This window comes from Oncorhynchus gorbuscha, linkage group LG12 (assembly GCF_021184085.1).
Source record: "Oncorhynchus gorbuscha isolate QuinsamMale2020 ecotype Even-year linkage group LG12, OgorEven_v1.0, whole genome shotgun sequence".
In the NCBI taxonomy this organism is placed as follows: Eukaryota; Metazoa; Chordata; class Actinopteri; order Salmoniformes; family Salmonidae; genus Oncorhynchus; species Oncorhynchus gorbuscha.
Genome location: NC_060184.1, coordinates 7,506,018 through 7,530,581, shown reverse-complemented (window position 1 = coordinate 7,530,581; position 24,564 = coordinate 7,506,018). Strand labels below are relative to the sequence as shown.

At 44.0% G+C, this 24,564-nt stretch overlaps 1 protein-coding gene across 1 annotated transcript in view; it reads left to right on the top strand.

Annotated features, from left to right (window-relative positions):
- The window catches only part of LOC123990489 (synapse differentiation-inducing gene protein 1-like), a 153,603-nt gene that overhangs the window by 27,694 nt on the left and 101,345 nt on the right, over window positions 1-24,564 (top strand). Inside the window, exon 2 of the mRNA XM_046291038.1 lies at window positions 7,108-7,708. Within this exon, the coding sequence (XP_046146994.1) occupies window positions 7,196-7,708 (513 nt within the window). The 5' untranslated portion in view covers window positions 7,108-7,195. The remainder of the gene's footprint in view (window positions 1-7,107; window positions 7,709-24,564) is intronic.

The following is a 24,564-nucleotide window of genomic DNA, read 5'->3' as shown; positions in this document are numbered from 1 at the left end:
TATTGGTTTTTTGACCCCCAGTTTTTTTCAGCATTAGACCTCGATCTCAGTATTAATGATCGTGTTGCTTCTCATTGGCCAGTAGCTTGATATTTGTGATTTGCAAAAACGCTGTATTTTAGTGATCCAGACAGACAGACAGACAGGTCAATGAGTCAACACCAATGGAAATAATCTGCACTTTATTAGATTACATGCAATCAGATTAATTAAATTATGGTTAGGAGGTGCAAGGCCCACTGCAACACTAGCGCATACGCAAATCAAATCACATTTGCCACCACACACACACGCACACACACACACACACACACACACACACACACACACACAAAACACACCATCTCCCTGGATAGCTCCAGTACAGGTGGTGCTATCGCCTAGGTTACCTGTGCATAGTATGGATATCGAAGCCCATTGATGACAACAACATAATTCTAAGAATAAAAAGGCCCAGACAGGAGCATACACAGAGTGGACAAAACATTAAGAACACCTGCTCTTTCTGTGACATAGACTGACCCAGTGAATTCAGGTGAAAGCTCTGGTCCCTTATTGATGTCACTTGTTAAATCCACTTCAATCAGTGTAGATGAAGGGGAGGAGACAGGGTTAAAGAAGGATTTTTTAAAGCTTTGAGATAATTGAAACATGGAGTGTGTATGTGTGCCAGTCAGAGGGTGAATGGGCCAGACAAAAATACTGAAGTGCCTTTGAACGGGGTACGGTAGTAGGTGACAAGTGCACCGGTTTGAGTGTGTCAAGAACTGCATCGGTTTAGCAGATAATAAGAAAAGGTTATCAGTATTTACCTGACGAAGAGAGAAGGAATATAATATATATTATTTCCTGGAAACTCATTAAACCATCTTAAATGGAGTTAAAGAAGGAAGAAGGAAGAAGGAAGAAGGAAGAAGGAAGAAGAACTGTCGGGAAGAAATATAAGCTACCGTTCAAAAGTTTGGGGTCACTTAGAAATGTCTTTTTTAAAGGAAAGCTAATTTCTGATCAATTTTAAAATGTGTTTTTCTTTTAAAAATAAAAGGACATTTCTAAGTGACCCCAAACTTTTGAATGGCAGTGTATGTGCCAGAAAGAACAATCCCCACCATGCTGACGATCTAAATGATAATCAATTCATTAATCTGATGAACGTTGTTAGAGGTACAGACGCATACAAAATAAAATATACACACGTTTAAATGCTTTACACAGAGATCCAGACATAATTGTAAATCGTATACGGGTAACGAGGGATGGATGGATGGAGGGATGTGGAACTCTATAGGAGGGGTGTGGACTTCTATAGGAGGGATGTGGAACTCTATAGGAGGGATGTGGAACTCTATAGGAGGGATGTGGAACTCTATAGGAGGGATGTGGAACTATATAGGAGGGATGTGGAACTCTATAGGAGGGATGTGGAACTCTATAGGAGGGATGTGGAACTCTATAGGAGGGATGTGGAACTCTATAGGAGGGATGTGGAACTCTATAGGAGGGATGTGGAACTCTATAGGAGGGATGTGGACTTCTATAGGAGGGGTGTGGAACTCTATAGGAGGGATGTGGAACTCTATAGGAGGGATGTGGAACTCTATGGGAGGGATGTGGAACTCTATAGGAGGGATGTGGAACTCTATAGGAGGGATGTGGAACTCTATAGGAGGGATGTGGAACTCTATGGGAGGGATGTGGAACTCTATAGGAGGGATGTGGAACTCTATAGGAGGGATGTGGAACTCTAAAGGAGGGATGTGGAACATAACCCTAAGCATGATGGGAAGCTAATTGCTTAATTAATACACTCAGGAACCACGCCTATGTGGAAGCACCTGCTTTCGATATACTTTGTAAACCTCATTTACTCAAGTGTTTCCTTTACTTTTCCAGTTACCTGTACTGAATACAGTTAGACCACTTTAACGTATGAATGTGCCTGAGTGAACCATCGTTATTCTAATGATCAAATCGTCTGTGTGTGTGTTGCTAGATAGAGGTTTGTGGTCTGCAAACCTCAAAGACCATTGCACTTGCTTCTCAGATGGTATTTTACGTCTCATATGGTATTTTAGCATCTCATATGGTATTTTACTACACACTACCTAGCTACTACACACTACCTAGCTACTACAGACTAGCTAGCTAGTACACACAATCTAGCTAGTACACACTATCTAGCTAGTACACACTACCTAGCTACTACAGACTAGCTAGCTAGTACACACAATCTAGCTACTACACACTACCTAGCTACTACAGACTACCTAGCTACTACACACTACCTAGCTACTACAGACTACCTAGCTACTACACACTACCTAGCTACTACACACTACCTAGCTACTACACACTACCTAGCTACTACAGACTAGCTAGCTAGTACACACAATCTAGCTACTACACACTACCTAGCTACTACACACTACCTAGCTACTACACACTACCTAGCTACTACACACTACCTAGCTATTACAGACTAGCTAGCTAGTACACACTACCTAGCTACTACACACTACCTAGCTACTACACACTACCTAACTACTACACACTACCTAGCTACTACAGACTAGCTAGCTAGTACACACTACCTAGCTACTACAGACTAGCTAGCTAGTACACACTATCTAGCTAGTACACACTATCTAGCTAGTACACACTAGCTAGTACACTACAAGCTAGCTAGTGCACACTAGCTAGTACTAACTAGCTAGTATACACTAACTAGCTAGTACAAAACTAGCTTCCTAGTACAACACTTGCTCTAGTACAACACTAGCTAGCACACACTACTTAGCTTGTACAGACTAGCTAACTTGTACAGACTAGCTAGCTATTACACACTAGCAAGTATAACACTTGCTCTAGTACAACACTAGCTAGCACACACTACTTAGCTTGTACAGACTAGCTAACTTGTACAGACTAGCTAGCTATTACACACTAGCTAGTATAACACTTGCTTCACTAGTACCAACACTTGCTCTCGTACAGTGTCTGTGGCGTCAGAAGGTATCTGCCAGATCCTATTGAAGGCTTCAGGCAGAAAGCCTCAGTGAGTGATAGCGTCCATCATCCTCCTCCTTCGTTATGTTGTTCTCTCTGTTTTGTAGGCAGGCTAAACAAGCCTTAACACAGTATCTGTGGGGAGGGAGGCAAACGCAGACACACACAAGAGAGAACACAAACACACCTTGCCCTAGTGTTTAATTAAAATGTCTGTATTTTCTACAGATCATGCAGATTAAGCAGGCTCCAGGAGATGGGCTTTGTGTGTGTGTGTGTGTGTGTGTGTGTGTGTGTGTGTGTGTGTGTGTGTGTGTGTGTGTGTGTGTGTGTGTGTGTGTGTGTGTGTGTGTGTGTGTGTGTGTGTGTGTGTGTGTGTGTGTGTGTGTGTGTTGGTTATTCTTTCTTTGTGAGGACCTAAAATCCCCAAAAGTCCCCACAAGGATAGTAAAACAAGGACAATTAGGACGTTAGGGTTGCCAACTTTCTCACTACCAAATAAGGGACAAAGGGCGGTGTGCCAGTGCACGGTGCCACGGCGGTGTGGGTACGGTGTTGTGTGAAAAGTAATATACACTGTATATTCATATTCTTATTCAATTGGAAAGGCAAAACATTTTTTTTATTCCATTTAGCCTATAGCTTTACTAAAACTGTATCATTATGTAAACTTACGTGAATAAACCTCAAAATAAATGATCGTACAAATCACAATTTGGACCTTTTACAGCAACAAAATAAATACATCTTCAAATGCAAAAGAGGAAAGGAGGGTCATGAGTCACTCACCAAGTCTACTTATGTTTTGCTTATGTCTTGACTGATCCAAGCAGTCATTTCTCCTCTTGCAGAGCCAGAGAGAAGTCATTACATGACAAGTCACAGTTCATTTGAAGTTCATTTTTTTCATCAGCTCTGTGCTACATCTGTTTCTAGAGTCTGACCATTTAATGGTCATCAGAGAGAAAGTCCTCTCCACAAAGGCATTTGAGCCTGGCACACTGAGGAGAAATTACACAATCCTGAACATGTTGATCAAGTTGGCTTTCCCTAGGTCTTGGAACACTGCCACCTGCTTCTCACTGGCAGAGTTTGTGGTTTCCTGTCTGGCTTCCTGTATTTCCTGCAGGCTAACACAAAACTCTTCGTAGAGTTGGTCCCTGTCATTTGGAGGGCAGCCACCACCTGCTCCAGGTCAGTGAAGGAGAGCTCAAATCAAATCAAATTTTATTTGTCACATACACATGGTTAGCAGATGTTAATGCGAGTGTAGCGAAATGCTTGTGCTTCTAGTTCCGACCATGCAGTGATAACCAACCAGTAATCTAACTAACAATTCCAAAACTACTGTCTTATACACAGTGTAAGGGGATAAGGAATATGTACATAAGGATATATGAATGAGTGATGGTACAGAGCAGCATACAGTAGATGGTATCGAGTACAGTATATACATATGAGATGAGTGTGTAGACAAAGTAAACAAAGTGGCATAGTTAAAGTGGCTAGTGATACATGTATTACATAAGGATGCAGTCGATGATGTAGAGTACAGTATATACATATGCATATGAGATGAATAATGTAGGGTAAGTAACATTATATAAGGTAGCATTGTTTAAAGTGGCTAGTGATATATTTACATAATTTCCCATCAATTCCCATTATTAAAGTGGCTGGAGTTGGGTCAGTGTCAATGACAGTGTGTTGGCAGCAGCCACTCAATGTTAGTGGTGGCTGTTTAACAGTCTGATGGCCTTGAGATAGAAGCTGTTTTTCAGTCTCTCGGTCCCAGCTTTGATGCACCTGTACTGACCTCGCCTTCTGGATGATAGCGGGGTGAACAGGCAGTGGTTCGGGTGGTTGATGTCCTTGATGATCTTTATGGCCTTCCTGTAACATCGGGTGGTGTAGGTGTCCTGGAGGGCAGGTAGTTTGCCCCCGGTGATGCGTTGTGCAGTCCTCACTACCCTCTGGAGAGCCTTACGGTTGAGGGCGGAGCAGTTGCTCCTCATGGAGGCCGATAAGTTTTACCATTACATTACCCGGTGAGAAATCAAACCACTTGTAAATGTATGTAATGACAGTGTCATAGAACGTCCTGTTGCTGCTTGGACCTTTGACAATTGTTTATCCATCAGCTGCTTGGTCTGGTATCCCAAAACGTCAGCTGCTTGGTCTGGTATCCCAAAACGTCAGCTGCTTGGTCTGGTATCCCAAAACGTCAGCTGCTTGGTCTGGTATCCCAAAACGTCAGCTGCTTGGTCTGGTATCCCAAAACGTCAGCTGCTTGGTCTACTCAAAAAAAACTGTCCTGTTTCAGCTGAAGCATCTTCAATGTTGAACTTTTGGACTTCCTCCTAAACATCTGTGATGCAGAGCGTTGTTTCCTCCAGCTTTTTTACGAGTTGGTCATAAACACACCCCACTTTGTGGAAAAAGCACAGATAAATCTCAGCAGTAGCTTCCTTTTTTTCTTCATACTCAAAAATACTATTCAGTGCCACAGGACAGGTCTCCCTAAGGGACCTGAAGTATGATGTAAGAGCTGGCCAGCTTTGTAGGAGACGATCGACGGCTGGAGAGCCATTGTGTGCAAACATGTTGCAGAATTTCACGCCACAAAAAAAATGCACGCAGTTCCTCTCTTCGGGAAGCGGATACTGATAGGTGTCTGTGGATCTGTAAAACAATTCTCTCAATATCCACTGACCGCTGATGGCAGGCATTATGAGATATGTGAACTGGGCAATTAGCTTTCAGAATGCGATTGTTGTTGGCACTGCTCAATAACTGGTAAACGGAGATCTGTTTTCCAATTATGTCGGTTTCCACAGTAGACGTCACGAAGAATGCACCGACATTGCTAGCACCTTTAGCTTAGCGTGGCCTTGTGCATTTCTGTGGATGCATGCTGAGTTAGGTCATTCTCCCTTCTCATTGGCCAATTCACTACTGACAGCGGGTCACTACTGACGGCATATGAAGTACAGAAAGCGGGTCACTACTGACAGCGGGTCACTACAGAAAGCGGGTCACTACTGACAGCGGGTCACTACTGACAGCATATGAAGTACAGAAAGCGGGTCACTACTGACAGCGTGTCACTACTGACGGCATATGAAGTACAGAAAGTGGGTCACTACTGACAGCGGGTCACCACGGCATATGAAGAACAGAAAGCGGGTCACTACAGAAAGCGGGTCACTACTGACAGCGGGTCACCACGGCATATGAAGAACAGAAAGCGGGTCACTACAGAAAGCGGGTCACTACTGACAGCGTGTCACTACTGACAGCGGGTCACCACGGCATATGAAGAACAGAAAGCGGGTCACTACAGAAAGCGTGTCACTACTGACAGCGGGTCACCACGGCATATGAAGAACAGAAAGCGGGTCACTACAGAAAGCGGGTCACTACTGACAGCGTGTCACTACTGACAGCGGGTCACCATGGCATATGAAGAACAGAAAGCGGGTCACTACAGAAAGCGGGTCACTACTGACAGCGGGTCACCACGGCATATGAAGAACAGAAAGCGGGTCACTACAGAAAGCGGGTCACCACGGCATATGAAGAACAGAAAGCGGGTCACTACTGACAGCATATGAAGAACAGAAAGCGGGTCACTACTGACAGCATATGAAGTACAGAAAGCGGGTCACTACAGAAAGCGGGTCACTACTGACGGCCTTAACACACATCTTTAATTACTTCACTTGTTTGCTGTAGCTACACAGTCTTTTCTATTCTGCATGTTTATCCATTTTTCCTTGATGAGGCCAAACCGACCGAACAATAACAGAAATTACTTTGCAGGAATTGGCGCGTTTACACTATACTGTGATTGGATTCATATTTAGCCAAATATATAAGGGACATCCCGGCTAATACGGGACAGTTGGCAACCCTACCCTAGCTAAACCGTAGACATCTATCTAACAGCTACCAGTAGACTAACAACTTGATGTCATTCTTCTGGAAGTGTTTAATGCAGTGTTGTCTCTCAGTAGCCCAGTGTATTGTGTTCACCCCACTGCTTCACTGAGATGGAAACCTGAGTTTACTAACTTCTCTTATTTCCTCTCCTCTCTGCAGCTCTCATCCTGTTGAACGCCATCAGTAGCTGCCACCTTCAGTGAGGTCCTCTTAAGCCACTTCCACTGACCCCTGAACCCTCGTTGCCATGGAGAACATGAGTGAGCTCCAGAACCCGCTCCTGGACAAGAACAGCAAGCACGTCGTCAACGGTTACGGCGGCGACTTCCCTAACAACCAGTACCAGGAGAACATCATCAACTATTTAACCGGTGACAACAGCGGAGAAGGAGGAGGTAACACTACCAACGGTACGGTGGCCCATGTGGGACACAACAACCCCAACGGCAAGACGAAAGCTCAACAACTCCTGGACGCCACCTCACTCCATCTGGCTGTCGAGGCCTTCTACAGGCCTAACTTCATCCTGTACAAGGAGGAAGGGGGAGGAGGAGGCGGAGTCAAGGCCAAGGATTATAAGAACGAGTGTTGCGAGACTACCTTCACAGAGAAGAAAGAGAAGGAGAGGGAGGCGTCTGTAGCAGTGGAGACCCCCGGAAGCACAGAGGACCCTCAGGCCAAGCTGCTGGAAGAAGGAGACAACGTGAAGATACAGACTGTCTCCTACGAGGTGGAGGAGGAGGAATATGTGGATTACGAGGTAAGGAAAAGAAAACACTCAGATGTATCCTCCCCATAGTAGATTCAGAATTTATGAGCAGGTACGTGAGCATGCACCTGGGGAATTGCTGGAAGTGTGATAACGGATTTGTGGTTTGGTAGAAAGTAGAAATCGCTGTGCCTCCATCTTCTCTAGCTCCTGTGTGTGCTGGCTGGGGGAGCATTGGGATTGGTTAGGATTGAGGGTTAGACCAGAGAAGAAGGTAGTGGATTGGAAAGTGGTGCAGAGAAGCAGGTACCAGGTTAGGCAGTAGAGAAGAGAAGCAGGTACCAGGTTAGGCAGTAGAGCAGAGAAGCAGGTACCAGATTAGGCAGTAGAACAGAGAAGCAGGTACCAGATTAGGCATTAGAACAGAGAAGTGGGTACCAGGTTAGGCAGTAGAGAAGAGAAGCAGGTACCAGGTTAGGCAGTAGAGCAGAGAAGCAGGTACCAGGTTAGGCAGTAGAGCAGAGAAGCAGGTACCAGGTTAGGCAGTAGAACAGAGAAGCAGGTACCAGGTTAGGCAGTAGCGCAGAGAAGCAGGTACCAGGTTAGGCAGTAGAGGAGAGAAGCAGTTACCAGGTTAGGCAGTAGAGCAGAGAAGCAGGTACCAGGTTAGGCAGTAGAACAGAGAAGCAGGTACCAGGTTAGGCAGTAGAGCAGAGAAGCAGGTACCAGGTTAGGCAGTAGAGCAGAGAAACAGGTACCAGGTTAGGCAGTAGAACAGAGAAGCAGGTACCAGGTTAGGCAAGGAGGCAGAGAAGCAGGTACCAGATTAGGCAGTAGAACAGAGAAGCAGATACCAGATTAGGCAAGGAGGCAGAGAAGCAGGTACCAGATTAGGCAGTAGAACAGAGAAGCAGATACCAGATTAGGCAGTAGAGCAGAGAAGCAGGTACCAGGTTAGGCAGTAGAGCAGAGAAGCAGGTACCAGGTTAGGCAGTAGAGCAGAGAAGCATGTACCAGGTTAGGCAGTAGAGCAGAGAAGCAGGTACCAGGTTAGGCAGTAGAGCAGAGAAGCAGGTACCAGGTTAGGCAGTAGAACAGAGAAGCAGGTACCAGGTTAGGCAGTAGAGCAGAGAAGCAGGTACCAGGTTAGGCAGTAGAACAGAGAAGCATGTACCAGGTTAGGCAGTAGAGCAGAGAAGCAGGTACCAGGTTAGGCAGTAGAGCAGAGAAGCAGGTACCAGGTTAGGCAGTAGAGCAGAGAAGCAGGTACCAGTTAGGCAGTAGAACAGAGAAGCAGTTACCAGGTTAGGCAGTAGAACAGAGAAGCAGGTACCAGATTAGGCAGTAGAACAGAGAAGCAGGTACCAGATTAGGCAGTAGAACAGAGAAGCAGTTACCAGGTTAGGCAGTAGAACAGAGAAGCAGGTACCAGATTAGGCAGTAGAACAGAGAAGCAGGTACCAGATTAGGCAGTAGAACAGAGAAGCAGGTACCAGATTAGGCAGTAGAACAGAGAAGCAGGTACCAGATTAGGCAGTAGAACAGAGAAGCAGGTACCAGATTAGGCAGTAGAACAGAGAAGCAGGTACCAGGTTAGGCAGTAGAGCAGAGAAGCAGGTACCAGATTAGGCAGTAGAACAGAGAAGCAGGTACCAGGTTAGGCAGTAGAACATTGTAGCAGGTAGTTGGGATGTTGTAATGTTTTACAGTAAGAAAAGTAGTAATGTGAAGTATATTACAGCATCTCTGCTGTAAAGCAACATTACAGTATGAAGCTGGCAACTCTGGTGACAGGACAATGCTGTAAATTTACAGTGAAATTCTTCCTGAACTCTAAAAGAGAAAGAATACATTTATACATGTATATACAGTACCAGTCAAAAGTGTGGACACACCTACACATTCCAGGATTTTTCTTTCGTTTTTTTAACTATTTTCTGCATTGTAGAATAAGACATCAAAAACCATGACATTTCACATTTAGAATCATGTACTAACCAACAAATATTTATAGTTGAGATTCTTCAACGTGACCACCCTTTGCCTTGATGACAGCTTTTCACACCCTTGGCATTCTCTCAACCAGCTCAACCAGCTTCATGAGGTAGTCACCATAGTCATACATTTCAATTAACAGGTGTGCCTTGTTAAAAGTTAATTTGTGGAATTTCTTTCCTTCTTAACAATACCACGCGGTTAAACGCTTAGACTATTGATACCGACAGAATAAGAACAAGTCTTTGATTTTAATTACTAGTCTGCAGCTAGGAATTCGGTATCATTGAACGGGAAGAACGACTACCGCCGAAACATCCATCCTATAACGACATGAATGAATGTCACTCTGAACTATCTATTCTAACCACGACAGAGAGAGAGAGAGGGCGGACAATCTCTCCAATAGAAACAAACTTTTCAACAGAGATCCCGAAAACACACTGAGCGTAAATATATATATATTGATTGCAATTATTCCAGAATGAGTGAGCGTTCATGTGCAAAGGATTAGCATTTCAATTGTTATAATTATCAACTGTGTGTTGTCTTCTCAGTTGACCCCCACTTTCCTTTTTGTCCACCAAGCCGCCATGCCGGTTTATCCCACTAGGGAAACTCTGTTATCATTTCCTTGTAACTATCTACTATTTGTTTATGCATTTCTGTGAATGACTTAGTAAGTAAATAAATGATTTAAGACAATTGATGAATGGAAGACTCATAGTGAAGACTGTGTTCGTGCAGATAACCAACAATTTACGACGTTTGGAATGAGACTGGAATGAGGCTAACGTGAGGTAAAATAATGAATAAATCATTAATCAGAAGACTAATTGATCAGATATTAAAATATCTGAAAAGTTATTAGGTAAATTAGAACTTTGTAATCTGAATATTTTGCTTGGTGCCCCGACATCCTAGTTAATTACATTTGCCTGATTAGTTAATCACGAAATGCTAATTACAGAGACTCTTTGATAAAAACTACAAGTCTTCAGTTAATGATAGTAAAGGCACGACACTACCAAAACCCTACCCTGTCTGTACATTATGCCCTGAATCTATTCTACCATGCCCAGAAATCTGCTTCTTTTATTCTCTGTCCCCAATGCACGAAACAACCAGTTTTGAAAGCCTTTAGCCGTACCCTCATCCTACTCCTCTGTTCCTCGGGTGATGTGGAAGTTAACCCAGGCCCTGCGTGTCCCCAGGCGCTCTCATTTGTTCACTTCTGTAACTGTAAAAGCCTTGGTTTCATGCATGATAATTCACATCAGAAGCTTCCTCCCTAAGTTTGTTTTACTCACTGCTTTATCACACTACGCCAACCCTGATGTCCTTGTCGTGTCTGAATCCTGGATTAGGAAGGCCACCAAAAATTCTGAGATTTCCATCCCCAACTACATCATTTTCCATCAAGATAGAACTGCCAAAGTGGGAGGAGTTGCAATCTACTGCATAGAAAGCCTTTCATGTTTTCCAAGTCTATGCCCAAACAGTTCAAGTTTATAATTTTAAAAAATGTATCTCTCCAGAAATATGTCTCTCAATGTTGCTGCCTGTTATAGACCCCCCTCAGCTCCCAGCTGTGCCCTGGACACCATATGTGAATTGATTGCCCCCCATCTATCTTCAGAGTTTGTTCTGTTAGGTGACCTGGCAGTCCTACAATCTAAGGAATAACCTCAATCTCACACAAACTATCAAGGAACCCACCAGGTACAACCCTAAATCCATAAACATGGGCACCCCCATAGATATTATCCTGACCATCTTGCCCTCCAAATACACCTCTGCTGTTTTCAATCAGGATCTCAGCGATCACTCCCTCATTGCCTGTATCCGCCATGGGTCCGCGGTAAAACGACCATCCCTCATACCTGTCAAACACTCCCTAAAACACTTCAGTGAGCAGGCCTTTCTAATCAACCAGGCCTGGGTATCCTGGAAGGATATTGGCCACATCCCGTCGATAGAGGATGCCTGGTTGCTCTTTAAAAGTAATTTCTTCAACATCTTAAATAAGCATACCCTTTCAAAAAATGTAGAACTAAGAACAGATATAGCCCTTGGTTCACTCCAGACCTGACTGCACTCAACCAGCACAAAAACATCCTGTGGCGGGCTGCACTAGCATCGAATAGTCCCTGCGATATGCACATTTTCCGGGAAGTCATGAACCAATACACATAGTCAGTCAGGAAAGTAAAGGCTAGCTTTTTCAAACGGATATTTGCTTCATGTAGCTCTAACTCCAAAAGGTTTTGGGACACTGTACTCTCTTCTCCGTATACATCAACGATGTTGCTCTTGCTACGGTTGATTCCCTGATCCACCTCTACGCAGACGACACCATTCTGTATACTTCTGGACCTTCTTTGGACACGGTGTTATTAACAAACCTCCAAACGAGCTTCAATGCCATACAACACTCCTCGCGTGGCCTCCAACTGCTCTTAAACGCTAGTAAAACTGAATACATGCTTTTCAACTGATCGCTGCCCGCACATGCCCGCCCGACTAGCATCACCACCCTGGATGGTTCCGACCTTGAATATGTGGACATCTATAAGTACCTAGGTGTCTGGTTAGACTGTAAACTCTCCTTCCAGACTCATATTAAACATCTCCAATCCAAAATTAAATCTAGAAGTAGCTTCCTATTTCGCAACAAAGCCTCCTTCACTCACGTCGCCAAACATACCCTAGTAAAACTGACTATCCTACCGATCCTCGACTTCGGCGATGTCATCTAAAAAATAGCTTCCAACACTCTACTCAGCATACTGGATGCAGTCTATCACAGTGCCATCCGTTTTGTCACCAAAGCCCCATACACTACCCACCACTGCGACCTGTATGCTCTCGTCGGCTGGCCCTCGCTACATATTCGTCGCCAGACCCACCAGGTCATCTATAAGTTTTTGCTAGGTAAAGCTCTGCCTTATCTCAGCTCACTGGTCACGATAACAACACCCACCAGTAGCATGCGCTCCAGCAGGTATATCTCACTGGTCATCCCCAAAGCCAACACTGCCTTTCCTTCCAGTTCTCTGCTGCCAATGACTGGAACGAATTGCAAAAATTGCTGAAGTTGGAGACTTATATCTGATCCCGTGCACCATGTGTATCCTGTACACCATGTGTATCCTGTACACCATCCTGTACACCATCCTGTACACCATGTGTATCCTGTACACCATGTGTATCCTGTACACCATCCTGTACACCATGTGTATCCTGTACACCATGTGTATCCTGTACACCATCCTGTACACCATGTGTATCCTGTACACCATCCTGTACACCATGTGTATCCTGTACACCATCCTGTACACCATGTGTATCCTGTACACCAGCCGGTACACCATGCGTACACCTGACTGACCTAAGACAGGGAATTTGGATTAAATGTCAGGAATGGTGAAAAACGAGGTTTAAATCTATTTAGCTTCGGTGTTTGTAAACTTCCGAATACAACTGTAGATTTCGGACATCCTTATCTGTACCAAACAGTTCCTAGACATTCGTATCTATACAAAACACTATCAAGACATCCCTATCTATACAACACACTATCTAGACATCCCTATATATACAAAACACGACCTAGACATCCCGATTTATACAAAACATGATATAGAGATCCCTATCTAACACGATCTAAAGACCCAATATATGTCTCAGCTGTCAATGCTGAATATATGACATTATCTGACTGATAGTCAGGCCTGTGTGTGTGTGCGCAGCGGCTTTCCATCCCTCTAATAGTCCCTCTCTCCTCTATCCGTCCTTTTCTTCTCTATCCATCCCCCTTTCCTCTATCCATCCCCCTATCCATCCCCCTCTCCTCTCTCCATCCCTCTATAAGTCCCTTTCTCCATCCCTCTCTCCTCTATCCATCCCTCCCTACGCCCTCGCTCCACTCTTTAATGGTCACCAGGGACTATGGCGTTTTGGATCTCTTAACAGTGTAATAAAGGCCCAGATTTTATCTCCTGATAAACACCCACTTTAAATCTATCTCTACCACCGTCAGATGTTCCTTTCCTCCAGAGAGAGAGAGGAGGAGAGGGGAAGGAGTTATGGCGGGAGGGAGACAGAAATATATCAGTTCAATGTAATTGAAGACAATTGGGAAAATTGGAACACGCTAAATGAAAACCAGGAAGAGCTACAGTATCTATCCAAAATAGAGGTTTATTGATAATCATTTCTCCAAATCTTTTTTGGGCCTATCACAAAGAACAAACAAATACTGTATACACAATTGATTACATAGCAGTCAGCTATTAAACTTGAACTGACCAGATTTACATTCAAAATACACAAAAAAAACTCCAAACCAAAAAGGCCTGTGGTGTTGACGGTATCCTAAAAGAAATGAGCAAATATACAGACAACAAATTCCAATTGGCTATACTTAAACTCTTTAACATCATCCTCAGCTCTGACATCTTCCCCAATATTTGGAACCAAGGACTGATCACCCCAATCCACAAAAGTGGAGATAAATTTGACCCCAATAACTATGGTGTGATATGCGTCAACAGCAACCTTGGGAAAATCGTCTGCATTATCATTAATTTTGTTTCCTCTGTGAAAACCAATGTCCTGAGTAAATGTCGAATTGGCTTTTTACCAAATTACCGTATGACAGACCACGTATTCACCCTGCACATCATTATTGACAAACAAAATGAAATCAAAAGCAAAGTCTTCTCCTGCTATGTTGTTTTCCAAAAAGCTTTTGACTCAATTTGGCATGAAGGTCTGATATTTAAACTGACGCAAAGCAGTGCTAAGGGGAAAACATACGACATTATACAATCCATGTACACAAAAAATTGTGCCGTAAAAAACATAATACTAAAAAACATGTATTTCCACGGGGACATGGGGTGAGACACGGAGGCAATTTGAATGTCACGGCTTTCTAGGTGTGGTGAAGGAGAGTCGGACCAAACTGCAACGTGTATATTGCGATCCATGTTTAATCACACAACGTAACACGAATCCAAAACACAAACTCTACAAAACAATAAACGTAGTGAAAACCGAAACAGCCTTAACTGGTGCAAACTAACACAGACTAAGGACATCAAGACACTCAGGACAATCACCCACCATACAACCAAAGAATATGGCTGCCTAAATATGGTTCCCAATCAGAGACAACGATAAACACCTGCCTCTGATTGAGAATCACTTCAGACAGCCATAGACTCTCCTAGAACACCCCACTAAGCTACAATCCCACTAAGCATACACACCAAAACCCCAAGACAAAACACACCACAATACAAAAACTCCATGTCCCACCCAGGCCTGACCCAATACATGAGGAAAAACACAAAATACTTAGACCAGGGCGTGACATTGAACCACACTTTCTTTACATATGTTGTATGTCAATGAATTTATACTTAATAGTTCTAGAACAGTCTGCTGTGTAGATTCTGTCAGGCCTGTGCACTGAAAGTTAATCGCAGTAAGAAAATTATAGTCTTCCAAAAAAGCTTCAGTTATCAGGACCAAAGTTACAATTTCCATCTAGACACCGCAGCCCTCGGGCAGAAAAAAACAATATACATACCTCGGCCTAAAGACCAGGGCCACAGGTCACTTCCACAAAGCTGTGAACCATCTGAGAGACAATATACATACCTCGGCCTAAAGACCAGGGCCACAGGTCACTTCCACAAAGCTGTGAACCATCTGAGAGACAATATACATACCTCGGCCTAAAGACCAGGGCCACAGGTCACTTCCACAAAGCTGTGAACCATCTGAGAGACAATATACATACCTCGGCCTAAAGACCAGGGCCACAGGTCACTTCCACAAAGCTGTGAACCATCTGAGAGACAATATACATACCTCGGCCTAAAGACCAGGGCCACAGGTCACTTCCACAAAGCTGTGAACCATCTGAGAGACAATATACATACCTCGGCCTAAAGACCAGGGCCACAGGTCACTTCCACAAAGCTGTGAACCATCTGAGAGACAATATACATACCTCGGCCTAAAGACCAGGGCCACAGGTCACTTCCACAAAGCTGTGAACCATCTGAGAGACAATATACATACCTCGGCCTAAAGACCAGGGCCACAGGTCACTTCCACAAAGCTGTGAACCATCTGAGAGACAATATACATACCTCGGCCTAAAGACCAGGGCCACAGGTCACTTCCACAAAGCTGTGAACCATCTGAGAGACAATATACATACCTCGGCCTAAAGACCAGGGCCACAGGTCACTTCCACAAAGCTGTGAACCATCTGAGAGACAATATACATACCTCGGCCTAAAGACCAGGGCCACAGGTCACTTCCACAAAGCTGTGAACCATCTGAGAGACAATATACATACCTCGGCCTAAAGACCAGGGCCACAGGTCACTTCCACAAAGCTGTGAACCATCTGAGAGACAATATACATACCTCGGCCTAAAGACCAGGGCCACAGGTCACTTCCACAAAGCTGTGAACCATCTGAGAGACAATATACATACCTCGGACCAGGGCCACAGGTCACTTCCACAAAGCTGTGAACCATCTGAGAGACAATATACATACCTCGGCCTAAAGACCAGGGCCACAGGTCACTTCCACAAAGCTGTGAACCATCTGAGAGACAATATACATACCTCGGCCTAAAGACCAGGGCCACAGGTCACTTCCACAAAGCTGTGAACCATCTGAGAGACAATATACATACCTCGGCCTAAAGACCAGGGCCACAGGTCACTTCCACAAAGCTGTGAACCATCTGAGAGACAATATACATACCTCGGCCTAAAGACCAGGGCCACAGGTCACTTCCACAAAGCTGTGAACCATCTGAGAGACAATATACATACCTCGGCCTAAAGACCAGGGCCACAGGTCACTTCCACAAAGCTGTGAACCATCTGAGAGACAATATACATACCTCGGCCTAAAGACCAGGGCCACAGGTCACTTCCACAAAGCTGTGAACCATCTGAGAGACAATATACATACCTCGGCCTAAAGACCAGGGCCACAGGTCACTTCCACAAAGCTGTGAACCATCTGAGAGACAATATACATACCTCGGCCTAAAGACCAGGGCCACAGGTCACTTCCACAAAGCTGTGAACCATCTGAGAGACAAGGCAAAAGGAACATCAGATGTGACATCCCAATTAGGATCGAGCAAAAAAAATACTTGAATCAGTTATAGAACCCATTGCCCTTTATGGTTGTGAGGTCTGGGGTCCGCTCACCAACGAAGAATTCACAGAATGGGACAAACACCAAATTATCTTTATGCAGAATTCCGCAAAAACATCCTCCGTGTACAACATCAAACACCAAATAATGCATGCAGAGCAAAATAAGCACAAACCCCGCTAATTATCAAATCCAGAAAACAGCTGTTAAATTCTACAACCACCTAAAAACAACTGATTCCCAAACCTTCCATAACAAAGACCTCATTTAGAGATTAGAGAAGAGTCCTCTTGTAACGTCGTTCTTCGTTTGTCGAAAGAGAGTCGGACCGAAATGCAGCGTGGTGGTTACTCATGACTTTAATGGAAAAAGTGACACATGACATAACTATACAAAATACAAAACAACAAACGGAACGTGAAACCTAATTACAGCCTATCTGGTGAAACTACACAGAGACAGGAACAATCACCCACGAAATACACAGTGAAACCCAGGCTACCTAAATACGGTTCCCAATCAGAGACAACGAGAATCACCTGACTCTGATTGAGAACCGCCTCAGGCAGCCAAGCCTATACAACACCCCCACTCAGCCGCAATCCCAAATACTACAAACCCAACTACGAAAATACAATATATAAACCCATGTCACACCCTGGCCTGACCAAATATATAATGAAAACACAAAATACAATGACCAAGGCGTGACACCTCTGCTGCTGATACGGGGATTCTGCTCACAAACAAAATCAGACTGTCGCGTTGTATAATGATGGTTTTTTATTTTAATTCAAAATAGTGTACGTCATGGTCATGACGGGGAAAAATCCCAAAACAAACACTTCTATATATAACACAGGACTGTATGTAAACCCAAACAAAGAGTGAGGTGTAAACCTCTAATGAATACATGGGACTAACCCATAATAACAACACACAGAACGAGACCCGTAATAATACACAGAACGAGACCCGTAATAAAAACACACAGGACGAGACCCGTAATAACAACACACGGGACGAGACCCGTAATAACAACACACGGGACGAGACCCGTAATAACAACACACGGGACGAGACCCGTAATAACAACACACGGAAAGAGACCCGTAATAACAATACACAGGACGAGACCCGTAATAACAACACACGGAAAGAGACCCGTAATAACAATACACAGGACGAGACCCGTAATAACAACACACGGGACGAGACCCGTAATAACAATACACAGGATGAGACCCGTAATAACGACACACAGGACAAGACCCGTAATAACAATACACAGGACGAGACCCGTAATAACAATACACAGGACGAGACCCGTAATAACAATACACAGGACGAGACCCGTAATAACGACACACAGGACGAGACCCGTAATAACAATACACAGGACGAGACCCGTAATAACAACACACAGGACGAGACCCGTAATAACAACACACGGGACGAGACCCGTAATAACAACACACGAGACGAGACCCGTAATAACAACACACAGGACGAGACCCGTAATAACAACACACGGGACGAGACCCGTAATAACAATACACAGAACGAGACCCGTAATAACAATACACAGAACGAGACCCGTAATAACAACACACAGAACGAGACCCGTAATAACAACACACAGGATGAGACCCGTAATAACAACACAGAACAAGACCCGTAATAAAAACACACAGAACGAGACCCGTAATAACAATACACAGGATGAGACCCGTAATAACAACACACAGGACGAGACCCGTAATAACAACACACGAGACGAGACCCGTAATAACAACACACGAGACGAGACCCGTAATAACAACACACGGGATGAGACCCGTAATAACAAAACACAGGACGAGACCCGTAATAACAACACACAGAACGAGACCCGTAATAACAACACATTGAGCGAGACCCGTAATAACAATACACAGAACGAGACCCGTAATAACAATACACGGGACGAGACCCGTAATAACAACACACGGAAAGAGACCCGTAATAACAATACACAGAACGAGACCCGTAGTAACAACACACAGAACAAGACCCGTAATAACAACACACGAGACGAGACCCGTAATAACAACACACGGGACGAGACCCGTAATAACAAAACACAGGACGAGACCCGTAATAACAACACACGAGACGAGACCCGTAATAACAACACACGAGACGAGACCCGTAATAACAACACACGGGACGAGACCCGTAATAACAACACACGGGACGAGACCCGTAATAACAACACACGAGACGAGACCCGTAATAACAACACACGAGACGAGACCCGTAATAACAACACACAGGACGACCCGTAATAACAACACACCCCCGTAATAACAACACACAGGACGAGACCCGTAATAACAACACACACCCGTAATAACAATACATAGGACGTGACCCGTAATAACAACACGGACGAGACCCGTAATAACAACACATTAACAACACACAGGACGAGACCCGAGACCCGTAATAACAATACATAGGACGACCCGTAATAACAACACAATAACAACCCCTGTAATAACAACACACAGGACGAGACCCGTAATAACAACCCGTACACAGGACGAGACCCGTAATAACAACACACAGGACGAGACCCGTAATAACAACACACAGGACGAGACCCGTAATAACAACACATGGACGAGACCCGTAATAACAACACACAGGACGAACCCGTAATAACAACACACAGGACGAGACCCGGACGAGACCCGTAATAACAACACACAGGACGAGACCCGTAATAACAACACACAGGACGACCCGTAATAACAACACACCCCGTAATAACAATAACAGGGACAAGACCAGTAATAACAAGACACAGGACGAGACCCGTAATAACAACACACAGGACGAGACCCGTAATAACAACACACAGGACGAGACCCGTAATAACAATACACAGGACGAGACCCATAATAACAACACACAGGACAAGACCCGTAATAACAACACACAGGACGAGACCCGTAATAACAACACACAGGACGAGACCCGTAATAACAACACACAGGATGAGACCCGTAATAACAACACACAGGACGAGACCCGTAATAACAACACACAGGACGAGACCCGTAATAACAACACACAGGACGAGACCCGTAATAACAACACACGAGACGAGACACGAAATATCAAATAACACATTTACACGGTAACAGCCGATACAACAGAGCACAGGTCACAAGCCCAACGGATATGGGACAATAATCAACAAGGACAATGGTGAACAGAGGCCACATATATACAATTACTAATCAGGGGAAATGGTAACCAGGTGTTTGTAATGAGACAAGACAGTCCGGGGTGATGATTCCTGTTCAGTGACGCCTAGAAGGCCGGTGACGTAGACCTCTGGAAGTGGTGCACGGAATGAGCAGCCGTGACACAGACCCCACAGAGCCGCAGGACACCAACATAATTAGACCCAACCAAATCACGAGGAAACAAAAAGATAATTGTTTGACACATAGGAAATAATCAAACTGGAATGTTATTTGGGCCTAAACAGAGAGTACACAGTAGCACAATACCTGACCACTGTGACTGACCCAAAATGAAGGAAAGCTTTGACTTTGTAGAGACTCAGTGAGCATAGCCTTGCTATTGAGAAAGGCCACCATACACAGACCTGGCTCTCAAGAGAAGACAGGCTATGTGCACACTGCCCACAAAATGAGGTGGAAACTGAGCTGCACTTCCTAACCTCCTGCCAAATGTATGACCATATTAGAGACACATATTTCCCTCAGATTACACAGACGAATAAAGAATTCAAACAAATCCAATTTTGATATACTCCCATATCTGTTTAGTGACGTTACACAGTGTGCAATCACTGCAGCAAGATGTGTGATCTGTTGCCACAAGAAAAGGGCAACCAGTGAAGTTTGTAAAGACAAACCCTTTCATATTTCAACTATTTGACAATAATATCATATTGAAATGTCTATAATATTTTTAAACTAATGTTTAATGTTCTTTCCTCCCTGTTGTTTATTGTCTTTCACTTGCTTTGGCAGTGTAAACATCTTTCCCATGCCAATAAATCGAGTAAGAGAGAGAGAGAGAGAGAGAGAGAGAGAGAGAGAGATGCTAAAAGGAAATAGCATATAAGCAAGTAAAAAGCTAAACAAATGCTTTTAGAAAAATAAACTTTATGTATTTTCATTCAGGCAGTTGACTAGTCTAATCTAAATTGTTCAGTTGAAGGGTCCTCATCAGAGCACAATGGCTGTGGTTTTCACTGTGGTGAGTGTCTATGTTATAATGAAGGACCATTCTAAAGCGGATCTACTTTCAGCTCAGTAAAGATGACGATGATGATGAAGGACAAGATCTCATTGTTTCCCCTGGAAATGCAACATATTATGGATGAAAGTCTATTTATTTGACATTATTTTTTGACATTCCCTGTGGTTACATAGTAAAAAAAACAACTTAAACAGTAACAACTCACATAGTTACGTATAGATTACTCATTCTGAGTGGTTAAGGCTATGGTTTGGAGAAGGCTTATTAAAACAAAATAGTTAAAAATGATTCGCTCTTAACATCAGTGTTCTGACTATTCTCGCGGTGTGCTAGCGCATGGGGGAGCTGCTGTAGAACAGTGGTCTAAGCCGTGTTCTCTGGCTCCAAGCATCTGGAGTTCATGCCCAGTGCCAGGCAGTCGTTTTGAATTTGTTTGGGTGAGCGACCGAAGGAAGGCAGTTGTTTTGAATTTGTTTGGGTGAGCGAACGAAGGAAGGCAGTTGTTTTGAATTTGTTTGGGTGAGCGACCGAAGGAAGGCAGTTGTTTTGAATTTGTTTGGGTGAGCGACCGAAGGAAGGCAGTCGTTTTGAATTTGTTTGGGTGAGCGACCGAAGGAAGGCAGTCGTTTTGAATTTGTTTGGGTGAGCAACCGAAGGAAGGCAGTCGGAAGGCAGTCATTTAGAATTTGTTTGGGTGAGCAACCGAAGGAAGGTCATTTAGTTTGTTTGCGTGAGCAACCGAAGGAAGGCAGTTTTAGAATTTGTTTGGGTGAGCAACCGAAGGAAGGCAGTCATTTAGAATTTGTTTGGGTGAAGAATTTGTTTGGGTGAGCAACCGCATTTAGAATTTGTTTGGGTGAGCAAACAAAGGAAGGCAGTTGTTTAGAATTTGTTTGGGTGAGCAACCGAAGGAAGGCAGTCATTTAGAATTTGTTTGGACCGAAGGAAGGCAGTCGTTTTGAATTTGTTTGGGTGAGCAACCGAAGGAAGGCAGTCGTTTTGAATTTGTTTGGGTGAGCAACCAAGGAAGACAGTCGTTTTGAATTTGTTTGGGTGAGCAACCGAAGGAAGGCGTATATCGACATTCTCAGGACCATTTCAAAAGTCTGAAATCGGTGTCTTTTTCGAGTGATCAGTCTGGTTTAGCACTGGCTACATCTAGTGATGACCAGAGACAGACTGCAATACATGGGACTTTTTCCAATGTTTGGTTGGCAACACATTATAAAGAGAATTATGGCTGCTGGCTGCTCAGTAGTGTGGCACAGTGGAATGTTCATGTACTGTAGAATACTGAGAAAGGATTATAGAGTTCTGGAACATTTTTAACTTTCCAGATGGTTTATCCATTATGGCCATTGGTCCACAAACAACAGAATGTTGCATTGAATGTCAGTTCTTATATCCTTCTGATTCTGTGGTCACATGTACAGTAGATATGCTGAAGTCGTACGCTGTGGGTCCCTTTGATCTTGTAGATGAAACATACGGAGCATTCGCAGATGTATCGCAGATGATCTGTGGAGGCTGAGGAAGGTTAGGGAAGTGCCATTTGTCACACCATCTCCCAGAGCATGACATTAGCGTTTATAGGCAGGTTTCATGGAAATGGGACCTGTTCCAAATCCATCCTCTTGCTCCTGGCATTTTCTACAGCACAGACACACTGACACAGTCCAATACAGATTCCGATACAAACCGGAGCAGCTCTGAGATCAGATACAGATTCCAATACAAACCAGAGCAGCTCTGAGATCAGATACAGATTCCAATACAAACAAACTCAGAGATACAGCTCTCTGAGATCAGATACAGATTCCAATACAAACCAGAGCAGCTCTGAGATCAGATACAGATTCCAATACAAACCAGAGCAGCTCTGAGATCAGATACAGATTCCAATACAAACCAGAGCAGCTCTGAGATCAGATACAGATTCCAATACAAACCAGAGCAGCTCTGAGATCAGATACAGATTCCAATACAAACCAGAGCAGCTCTGAGATCAGATACAGATTCCAATACAAACCAGAGCAGCTCTGAGATCAGATACAGATTCCAATACAAACCAGAGCAGCTCTGAGATCAGATACAGATTCCAATACAAACCAGAGCAGCTCTGAGATCAGATACAGATTCCAATACAAACCAGAGCAGCTCTGAGATCAGATACAGATTCCAATACAAACCAGAGCAGCTCTGAGATCAGATACAGATTCCAATGCAAACCAGAGCAGCTCCGAGATCAATAGAGATCAGTCCATTTGGGACATGCCGATAGAAATGCATTTTGAATCAGATTGACGTAATTAAAAAGTAACTGTTTTTCGATTCTGTGGTGTTGATCAGAACCAGCTTGGACAGAGGAATAAACAGTGCAGTTTTCCATTCTAAATCCAAAGGAACGTCACTAGACATTGCGTCAGAGAAGAGAATCTAAAATGTGCTCATTCCTCGCCCCCACTGCTCACCCTCTCCTTTCATTCCCATCCCGAGTCCCTTTGCGATTATAGGGTAGTTTCCCAAATGGCACCCTATTCCCTCTTCCCATAGGAATCTAGTATATAAGTTATAGGGCACCGTCTGGTACGCTTGCCAGTGAAATCTTTCAGGGATAGACCCCCCCGTTTTCTCATTTAGTTGTAAATGATGTGCAAATGGTTCTGTGCCAGTTGTAATCTCTCGGATCATTTGGGCTAGCAGTGAGACGGACGGTCTGTTGCATTTCAGTGGCCTTCTCACCTACATCTATTGGTAGTAGGGTTTGTGAAGAATCTCTATTGAAAGAGCTTTCTAAATCCAGGGCTTAATCTGTGTCTGGGGAAACACAGCCCTTAGTGTTGTGTTTCTGTCTGTTCCACAACAATACGTTGTAAGAGGACAATGTGCTCAGGTTTTCCCAGGTAGCAATGAGTTCTGTGCTTGATGTTGACAGATAGCTCAGTGTTGCTTCAACACAGATTAAAGATCTGAGTACAAAATGCTTTCCAACAAGAAAAATATTTTCTCTGTCTTGCACTCTGCAAATGTTCTTTGCGCCTCCATGCTTCACACAAACACTCCCACACAGTACCATACAGTCAAAACAAACACTCCCACACAGTACCATACAGTACCATACAGTCAAAAAAACACTCCCACACAGTCAACACAAACACTCCCACACAGTACCAAACACTCCCACAGTCAACACAAACAAACACTCCCACATAGTACCATACAGTCAACACAAACACTCCCACACAGTCAACACAAACACTCCCACACAGTTAACACAAACACTCCCACACAATCAACACAAACAATCCCACACAGTTAACACAAACACTCCCACACAGTTAACACAAACACTCCCACACAGTTAATACAAACACTCCCACACAGTCAACACAAACACTCCCACACAGTACCACACAGTCAACAC